The 10,769-nt window shown below is 36.5% G+C and overlaps 1 protein-coding gene across 3 annotated transcripts in view; it reads left to right on the forward strand.

The window, feature by feature from the left end:
* NUP37 (nucleoporin 37) overlaps nucleotides 1-8,705 on the forward strand; it is a 44,454-nt gene extending 35,749 nt beyond the window's left edge. For all 3 annotated transcript variants that reach the window (XM_044226851.1, XM_044226850.1, XM_044226852.1), the window contains 4 exons: nucleotides 5,189-5,370; nucleotides 5,865-5,915; nucleotides 7,836-7,929; nucleotides 8,439-8,705. In XM_044226851.1, the coding sequence (XP_044082786.1) occupies nucleotides 5,189-5,370; nucleotides 5,865-5,915; nucleotides 7,836-7,929; nucleotides 8,439-8,552 (441 nt within the window). In that variant the 3' untranslated portion in view covers nucleotides 8,553-8,705. The remainder of the gene's footprint in view (nucleotides 1-5,188; nucleotides 5,371-5,864; nucleotides 5,916-7,835; nucleotides 7,930-8,438) is intronic.
* The last annotated feature ends 2,064 nt before the right edge of the window (nucleotides 8,706-10,769 follow it).

Consider the following 10,769-nt stretch of genomic DNA (forward strand, 5'->3'; position numbering starts at 1 on the left):
TATGCTTTAAGTTAATTTCTGGTTTTCTTCTATCATTAAAACTCCATCCCACCCCACCTCCTTTTTTTTATTGTTTCCGTGACTTCAGAATGTTTAGAAGTCCGTGCTGTAGGTCACATACACTCAAAATCCTGAAATCGCTTTTAATGTCTTCACCCCATGTATGCAGACTTTTCCAGGTTTTTAACTTTTCCTTCCTTAGGAACATATTACTAGACCACTTTCTTTGTCATTAAGGTGCATTCTTCATCTTTCTGTTCCAACAAGTAACTCCTGCCAGGGCTTACCGCTATTTCAAAAGTTTTGAACGTTAAAATACCGGTTTCATCTTGTCTCCCCTAAACTCAAAAACCTAAAATACAGAAAGGCAACACAGAAGTGATTAAGAGTATGGTCTCTTGGGGTGCCTCGGTGGCTCAGTCATTAAGCATCTGCCTTCGGCTCAGGTCATGATTCTGGGGTCCTGGGATCGAGCCCCACATCGGGCTCAGTGGGAAGCCTGTTTCTCCCTCTCCCACTCCCCCTACTTGTGTTCTCTCTCTCACTGTGTCTCTCAAATAAATAAGTAAACATATTTTTTAAAAAAAAAAAAAAGTATGGCCTCTTGAGATCACTGCCTGGAGTCATATCCCAGTTCCACCACTTACAAGCTATGTGTTTTCAGGCAAGTTGCAAAAGCTCTCTCAATCACTGCCTTTACCTCTTCTTCTTGTAAAATGGAAACTCATGAAGACTAAGTGAGTGAACTCTTAAAAAGTCCTTAAAGGGAACCTAGCACATAATAAGCACTTGATCAATTTTAGTTTCTTGTCATTATTAACACTTATTACTACTAACCGATCTGGTGGCTCTCTGTAATCTGATGTATCCAGTCAAGCCCATTTTGTTCTATTTTGCTTAGCCTGGATAAAAACAAGGCAGCTAGAGAAGAGAGAGATGGGTCCATGACTATCTGTCTCATAGAATTCTAATGAAAATCATATGAGGTGTGAACTACACACATAATCTGGAAAGCAAAAAGCAAATACTAGCATTTGATAGTTAATAAAAGATACAAAGTCAAAAGATCTCAAGAATTTATTTCTTTTTTTAAGGATTTTATTTACTTATTTGTCAGAGAGAGAAAGATAGAGCGAGTGGGCAGGGAGAACAGGCAGAGGAAGAAGCAGGCTCCCACCTGAGTTGCGAGCCTGATGTGGGACTCAGTCCCAGGACCCTGGGATCATGACCTCAGCCAATGGCAGCCGCATAACCAACTGATAACACTGGCATCCCAAGAAATTAAGATCTTAAATCTAATTGACCACAGTTGGAACTAGGAGTTTACCAGGTAGTAATAATAGAACCAAGAGCTGAGGATGTTATGGAATCAGATCTGAGTCTCTGACTCTAAGGGAGTAGATTGCTGCTAAATCAAATGGGGTATAATAACCAACACTTGTTGAATGCTGTCTGAGTGCCAGGAACTATGCTGAGTATCTTACATGTGTTCTAATGTAACTCTCTCAAAACACTCTGAGGTTGGTAACATTTTTCTGTCCATTTTATAGATAAGAAAACTGAAATACCGAAAAGTTAGTAAGTCGTTTGTCCAAGGCCACACAGTCAAAGATTTGAGCTTACTCTGATTCAATACTAGTGTTCTGTACTACAAATGATATATTCCCTCTGAAAATTCAGTGCATACTCTGTTTATAGTTCTGAGAAGTCCTAAAGGAAAAGTTCCCCTGTAAACTTTTTAGCTCTAGCAGTTCTCAAACTTAACTTTTTTACTCGATCTGCTTTCAACCAAAAAAATAAAAAATAAATCTATCATTACAGTTGAGCACAGTTGAAAAAAGATAAATAACTAAGAACTGAGTTTTCAATCTGACTTCAACCTATAATAATAACAAATGTTTTTTTGAGCCTGTTCTGTGCTAAGACTATTCTAAGTGCTTTAGATATATTAACTCATACCGAACTATGAAATAGGTACTGTTACTAGCTCCACTTTTATTAATGAGTGCAGTTGCAGGCTCTGCCACAGGCTAGCAGTGAGACTTCAACAAGTTACCTTTGTCACTCTGTGCCTCAGTCTCCTCTTCTGAAAAATGGGATTAATGACAGTAATTTTTTCATACAGTGGTTATGAGGATTCAGTAAGGCAGGGCATATAAAGTTCAGTGTTGCATTTGTTTTTGTTGTATATGTCACTGACCTGATGTTGTTGGTAGTAGAATTAGTATTATTTTAACATTCTGCCTATTAGAGAATAGTTTTAAATTCTACCTTTTCTATTAAGAATCCCATAATGGAAAAACTACCCATATTCTATTTATATTCTATGGTCAGTTTTCTTTCCCTAATTCTCTTCTCTAGATGGAAAATTTCTTTATATCAAAGATCATCTTTTACTTTTGACTTCTGTTGAAATTAGCATAGTATTTTGCATAAATACTGTGTATTATATATAATTCATCTTCATTATTCGCAGACTCTGTATCTGCAAGTTCATCTACTCACTGAAATTTATTTATAACCCCAAAATCAGTACTCATGGCATTTCACAGTTGCAGACATGCTCAGAGCAATAAGAAATTTGAGTCGACTAATGTGCACATTTTCAGCTAGGCTGAATGAGGCCAGCACTCTGCCTTCTTGTTTTAGCTCTCATACTCTAAAGAAGTGTCCTATTTGTGGTCTATTTTTGAGCACGTTTTTGTGCTTTTTGTTAGTGATTTCACCATGTAAAATGGTCCCCCAAGCATAAAGCATAAGTGCTAAAGTGCAGTCTAGGGTTCCTAAGTGCCAGAAGGCAGTGATGTGCTTTATGGAGAAAATAATATGGTGTTAGATAAACTTTATTCAAGCATGAGCTATAGTGCTGTTGACTGTGAGGTTTGGGTTTTGGGTTTGGTTTTGTTTTGTTTTATTTAAGATTTGTTCATTGTATTTTAGAGAGGGCAGGGAGAAAAAGAGGAACTCAAGCGTAGTCCACACTGAGTGCAGAGCCTGATGCGGTGCTTGATCTCAAGAACCTAAGATCAGGGCGCCTGGGTGGCTCAGTGGGTTAAGCCGCTGCCTTCGGCTCAGGTCATGATCTCAGGGTCCTGGGATCGAGTCCCGCATCGGGCTCTCTGCTCAGCAGGGAGCCTGCTTCCCTCTCTCTCTCTCTCTCTCTGCCTGCCTCTCTGCCTTCTTGTGATTTCTCTCTGTCAAATAAATAAAATTAAAAATCTTTAAAAAAAAAAAAAAAAGAACCTGAGATCAGACCCGAGCCAAAACCAAGAGTCAGGCACTTAACTGACTGTACCACCTGGGCACCACGGCTCGGAGTTCTCGCTCTGTTAATGAATCAGTACATATGAAATATGGTATCTTTAAACATACATAAGACCAGATTATGCATTGGTCAGTTGACAAAAAATGTTATGCTCAGAGACTCACAAGAACCAAACACTTTATTTTCCCCAGGATCAATGTTCAGTATTCACCAATTCCTCATTCACAGCAACTTAATAGGCTCTACCTACCATGAATAGTAAGACTCAACTCTGTGTGTGGGCAGTGGGGGAAGGTGGAGGTAGATGCTCAGTCAAGGTCTCTTAGATGATGAATAATAGAATGACTGCCTGTAGTCCCAAGCCAGACATGATCTGTGTTACTAGAAGTAGTAGTAATACTTTAATGGTGTTTTATGGGTTTAGGAAAATACTGTTAATGTACAATATCACATTATAGCTGTATGGAAACATCTTGAGTCTGGTATAATTATCCCGCATTTCACAGATAGGAAAAAAGCAAACTCTAGGTCACTCAAAAGATTAGTAGAAACCAGGATTATTGACACTAAGTCTCTCATTCTTTCCAGGCCACCACTGGTACTTCATACCTTCAGGAATGTTTGCACTGTAATATAATCAGAATTACAAGAACATTCTGTAAAAGTGAGAACTTTACAGAAAATGTAGGGAGTCTTTAAGCCATTTTATTTGGGCAACAGCTACATATCTATTCATAGCAATCTCTTTACCTTAACTCCCACAAATAGATATCCTAATGCCTTGCTTCTTTGAGTCTAAGAAATAAATTTTTTCACATGTTAATATTTTATAAAATGGAAATTTATCTTATAATTATTTTTGCATTGATAAAATATTTCGTAGAGGGGCGCCTGGGTGGCTCAGTGGGTTAAGCCTCTGCCTTCAGCTCAGGTCATGACCCCAGGGTCCTGGGATCGAGCCCTGCATCAGGCTCTAAGCTCAGCAGGGAGTCTCCTTCCTTCTGTCTCTCTCTGCCTGCCTCTCTGCCTACTTGTGATCTGTCAAATAAATAAATAAAATCTTTTAAAAAAATATTTCTTAGATAGGAAGGGAAGGAAGAAGAGAGGGATCAGGGAAGGAAGCAAGCAGACAAGTTCATTATTCAACATCTTAAATCATTAGTATTTTAGAATAAAGGAAATATTGAAGAGTACTGTTTATTGAGTGAGTGGCTACTTTGTGACAAGCATAGTACTAGGTGCTTTACATGTATTACTGTTTTAAGATTTTATTTTTTTTAAGTGATGATCTCTACATCTAACTTCTGGGGCTTGAACTCACAACCCCGAGATCAAGAGTCACATGCTCACCTAGGCATCCCTCTATAATACTCACTTAATCACCACAACAATGCTGTAGCTATTCTTATCCTCGCATACACATTTTAGAAGGGAGAAAGCTGCCAATTGAAGACTTGTAATTTGACCATTTAGCTTTTAAATGAAGGAAGCAGCGTTGCTCCCCTGGTCAGTCTGTGTTCCTAACGTCATGCTTCCTTCCATTCTGGAAACAATCTCACATCACATAAGGATGTGTAACACATAATATAGCTCTGTTGAGAAATATACACTTAGCTATCCTTTCTAGACAACATAACTTAAAGCTATAACTTTCCCCAGAATGATTCTTTGGACTTATTTTTTCCTAGTAACCATACATCATCATTTAAAATTGTACTCAACTTTCCTGGGTCTTTCTTTCACCAGTTTTCTCTGAGTTTTTTAATATTTGACAGAGATTTTTACATAGGCCTCTCTTATTTCATTTGCACTTGATGTTCCATTTGTAATATATGCAGATATTTACATATTATATGTAATATTGAATTTCTGCCTCAGATTTGGCTAGTGAATTAGGTGAATTTTTTCTGTCCTGTCTTTCAGCTGATGGTTGCAGAGAAGAATGGAACAATCCGGTTTTATGATCTTTTGACTCAACAGGCTATTTTATCTCTTGAATCAGAACAGATGCCATTAATGTCAGCCCATTGGTGCTTAAAAAATACCTTCAAAGTTGGAGCTGTTGCAGGAAATGATTGGTTAATTTGGGATATTACTCGATCCAGGTACTTCCTTAACAGCTGTCTGTTGTATACCCAAAAAGTCAGTCACTATTGCTGATTGATCCATGGAGCCATTCTTGTATACCTGAGCCTCACTATAGAGCAGAAACGAGTCTATCTTGCAAAAGGACCAGAGCTGTGGGTTTTTACGTAAGAGAGATAGATGTCCATGCTTTGCAGATTTACTTTGAGAGTAGCCCAGGAAGAACAACACAAAGAAAAAAATCGTTGAGCAATGTTTATTTACATTAAAAAAAAGAAGAAAAACATTGACTTGAATGATGGTGTTCTGTAACAGTTCTAAATCATGTCTGTCTCTATGTCTCTATCTCTATATTTCATCTATGTTCATCCAGGGCTCATTTAGAATTTTGTGACAGTTTAAGTACATTGGGCTTTGTGTCCTTTAAAGAGAAAATGCTATTAAAACCTTAATTTAATTTCCTCTATTTGAGACCAGAACATAAATTCATAAAATACATTATGTTACCCTTCAGTTATCCTCAAGATAAGAGACCTGTCCACATGGATCAAGCCTGCTTATTCAGGTAATGTAACATTTTTGTTCAAGTTATATTTAATTTTTTTAATTTGGTTACTTTGACACACGCTATGTCACCATACTTTCCCAGTTCTCTCCTTTGCACTGAGGTGTTGGGGATATTTTGGCGTTTGTTTTCTGATTGTTTTATAAATGGTTGTTTTGCTTTCCTAAGTCTTTTGCTTTTGTCTTTTGGTCTGGGTAAGGGAGTGATTCGCTTTCTTTATTTTCTTTGAAGAATTTTATAAAATACAAAACACATTACCATTCAACAAACACCACTCCAACAATCTGGAGTATATGCTTCCTTATATTTTGTTTTAATAAAGATGTAAAATTTTTACATATATAATAAATATATGTAAAATTTTTACATATATAATAAAGATGTAGGTGGGCCCACGTTTATGCATATAAATGTCATTGTTGTGCTTTAAGTGAGAACACACTGTATTGTGTATCTGTGACTTTTTTCCTATTAAAATTAATATACATGTCTACCTTGTTCTTTCTCATTGACCTTTGCCTAGTATTTCATTGTATAATGTAGTGACTAGGGTGCTTTTAACTTTAACTAACATGAAAACTTACTAACCAAGACTAAAACAAGTAGTGTATTTCTTATATGCTGTATTTCATCAAATCTAAAGTACCCCCAATAAAATTATAGGACTTGGGCACAACATCATTTTTTGTACACATTAAAAATATATATATTGATCAAAATGTAAGGTGCCATAGATTGTAAGATACACTCTGATTTTTAAAATGTGAGCACATCACAGAGACGTAAATGCTTCTGAAGGAGCTAGTCTCAGGACTGGCTCAGTAGCTCATCAGTGCCAACAGGAGTTCAGCCCTTTCCCTCTGTGTCCCCAGTGGCAGCTTCCGGCTTGTTGCTTCACAGTCACAAGATGACTACCAGAGTTACAGCCGTCATAGCCGCATATAAGCTTGTCCAAAGAGGAAAAGAAGGAGCACTCCTCTTTTATTAGGGATTGCTATCAGTACATATCATCCCCTTCTGGTCAGTCACACTGTTGGAATGTAGTTGGGGTTCAGTTAGCATGGAAGAAGGGCAGAAAGGCTACTGGACAGCAACTAGTAATGTCTACCCAAATAAAAATATTAATTAGACTTTAGCCTGTGTGTATATGTGTGTGTGTGTGTGTGTATGTCAACAAATCCTTTCTTTTTTCATGTATCTTCCCCACTCCACTTATACTGCTAGGTATGTTGCTGGAGCTATAATAATACTTTTTGATTCATTAACTTACTATATTTCAATGTCTAGGATATCTTGAAACTTAAGTAATCAGATCTATAAATATTCTAGGTGTTTAAATACATGAATTTATAACTAATTTTCCAGCAAATGTCAATAAGGATATTAAGTTTTTTAATGTATTGCACTGTGAAATACTTTATATTTGTCTGATGCCTTGTTTATATCCCCACCACATTGTCTCCTTTGGTTTTAAGAAAGGAACTGCTAACTTTGTGTAACTTTGGAACTTAACCAAGTGGCACATGGTAAGCATTTAATATTTACAAAATGAGAAAATATTTATAGCCAACTTCGCAGAAATTTCCAGTCGAATTATAAAATTGTATTAACAATTTAGACTTATAAAATTATTGGTTTTGTGCAAAAAGAAATGGTTTTAGAGGGGTGCCTGGGTGGCTCAGTGGGTTAAAGCCTCTGCCTTCAGCTCAGGTCATGGTCCCAGGATCCTGGGATCAAGCCCCACATTGGGCTCTCTGCTCAGCAGGGAGTCTGCTTCCCGTCCTCTCTCTCTGCCTGCCTCTCTGCCTACTTGTGATCTCTGTCTGTCAAATAAATAAATAAAATCTTTAAAAAAAAATTAGTTTTAGAAAAGTTCATAGTTATCTCTAGGGTACTATGGGTGTTTTTGTCTTTTCTTAGGTGGTCCACAATTAATGAGAACTTGTTTGCAACCACTGGTTATCCTGGCAAAATTGCAAGCCAGTTTCAAATTCATCATTTAGGACACCCTCAGGTAATTTGGAGTTGGTTTGTGGCATATGTGTCATAAATTCATGTTTTCTACTTTTTTTTACTCATAGCCCCCAAATCTGTAATGTGTAACTGAAGACATTTGTGAATGTCTTATCTGCTTCAATTGGAAAGAGAAAGCATTTTTGGTGTTTAAATCACCAGTGGTAACAGACCTTTTTCCCAGTATTCATGTGAGAAGCATTTTATTCTTTCGTATTTCTTTCTTCATTTAAATATAATAATTTATTCACCTAATTGGTTTAGGCTGCAAAAATGTTTAAGTCTAAGCTAAATCAGTTATTCTTAGATTATTTGTATCCTTCATTCTAGCCAGCTACAAACAAATAATGTGTATTTCACCTATGAAGGAGCATATTTTTAATTCTATTTCCTTTATGTTAACAAAAGACAGTTAAACTATCAATGCATTTCTTATTTTTGAAGGGTAGTTTTTACTTTATCAACTTTGGTGATTTAATAAGTTTCTTAAATTCTTCACATATTTTGTAGCCTGTCCTCATTGGTTCTGTAGCCGTCGGATCTGGCCTTTCCTGGCATAGAACTCTCCCACTGTGTGCAATTGGAGGAGACCACAAGCTGTTGTTTTGGGTGACTGAAATGTAAAACAAATTTTCTGTGTACCTTAGATCCATAAACTTTGTATTTTTAATACATATTTTGGAGAATTTCTTATTTTTGTATCAAATACACTGTAAACTCTAGACGTGTCCCAATTGTTGTTTCTGTTAAATAAAATATTAATGGTTTGAAAAGTCATTTGCCTACTCTGTTCTTTATGTGTGTATATATATACATATATTAACACATACACGTTTTTTTAATCATCTTTTGAGACTATAATTAACTCAGCAGCTGTAGAAAAGAGATAACTAGGGAAACATATATATTTGTGATTTTATCACAGGATTATCCAAAGTATATCCTCCTCTATACTTCAAATATAAGCTGTTTTCCTAATTCTCAGAGACACAAACATTTACAAAAGTAAGAAAAGGTCCTTCCTTTCAGTGTTATTCTGGAAGTGGTTCAGTGTATATGTGTGGTTGTATCCATTTTTGTTAGCATTCTGTATGTGTAAGTGTCATACAACTTGCTCAGTAATTATAAGTGATTATTATTCAATTTAATATAAAGAATGATTTTTAGAGATGCCTAGGTGGCTCAGTCAGTTAATGATCTGCCTTCTGCTCAGATCATGATTCTAGTGTCCTGAGATTGAGCCCCACACAGGACTCCATGCTCAGCAGGGAGCCTGCTTCTCCTTCTGCCTGCCACTCCCCCTGCTCATGCTCCTCTGACAAATAAATAAAAACTTATAAAAAAAAATTGATTTACAGTTTCTTAGAAATGTGAATGATTTACTCAACCCTGTTTACTATACACCAGTTTCTTCTGGTTTTGCTTTATTTTTAAATCTTTTTATTTTTTGTATTTATTTGACAGGGAGAGCACAAGTAGGCAGAGCAGCAGAGAGAGGGGGAGAAGCAGACTCCCTACTGAGCAGAGAGCCTGACACAGAGCTCGATCCCAGAACCCTAGGATCATGACCCAATCCAAAGGCAGATGCTTAACCAGCTGAGCCACCTAGGTGTCCCTGCCAATTTCTTTTGAGTCGACATCTCAATATTTTTAGAAGTTCTTTATGGTGTATGGGATAAAGCTTACCTTGAAAATGAATTATAATTTAATCTCGACAGCCTCTGCCTTTTATGAATCTTCACCATTTTTACCAAGAAACTGAAAGATTTTTGAGATGGCACCTAGTGGCAATAGAACTGTATTCCCTCAAGACCATTGAAGTTATCATTATGCAGGGCAGCCATAAAGTGTTTTTGTGACACATCATGATGTGTTCAGAAGAGTAAAAGATTATGGTTCTGTTTGTCAGTCAAGTATAGAGGGAAATTAGTTCCTACAAACTCTGTGTCCTTGTGGATTAATGCCCTCTGCAACTGCATTCCATAGGAATCACTGTCTCATGGAGTTATCTTGAGGCTTAAATTAATGTGAATAAAAACACCTAAAACATCTGCCTCACAGTTCAGGGATTTGTAGGTATTATTAATTTATTTCAGAGGTGTACATTTCCTAATTTTGAGGAATTTAAGTTATTTTTAATTAAGAATGCCAATGAATGTTTTTTAATCAAGTGTTTTATTCATAAGATGTCTAATAATATGTATCTTATAGAATCAAGAAAATGAGCTTTAAGAGAAATGTTGCAGGTAATTTTTTTTAGTGCAATGAAATTTTGTAATCATGTAGATATTTGGTATAAACTGTTAAACATGATTAAAGTACAGATGAAAAGATTGAATAGCATAAGCAATTTCCAAGTCAGTTTATTTGATACAATACCTGGGTGGCTCAGTTGGTTGGACGACTGCCTTCGGCTCAGGGCGTGATCCTGGAGTCCCGGGATCGAGTCCCGCATCAGGCTCCCGGCTCCATGGGGAGTCTGCTTCGCTCTCTGACCTTCTCCTCGCTCGTGCTCTCTCTGTCTCTCTCTCTCAAATAAATAAATAAAATCTTTAAAAAAAAAAAATATTATTACCAAATACAAGAAATAGATTCCTTTACCCCTTCATAAGCAGATTGGAACTCAAAAAGGCAAAGGGCAGGGAATTTGGACATACTTCCTTTTAACAATCTCTGTGATTGTGATGGGACAGAAAACTAAAAGCATCAGGATAGATAAAAGAATTTGTAAACATCTATCATTTCAGGATGTGTCCCAAAAATAAGGAATGCATATTGGGATGACAGATTGAACCAGTGTATTTGAAAATTGTCTTATACTTAGGAAAGTTGACTTAGGAA

The sequence above is a fragment of the Neovison vison genome, chromosome 12, assembly GCF_020171115.1.
Source record: "Neovison vison isolate M4711 chromosome 12, ASM_NN_V1, whole genome shotgun sequence".
NCBI classification, from domain to species: domain Eukaryota; kingdom Metazoa; phylum Chordata; class Mammalia; order Carnivora; family Mustelidae; genus Neogale; species Neogale vison.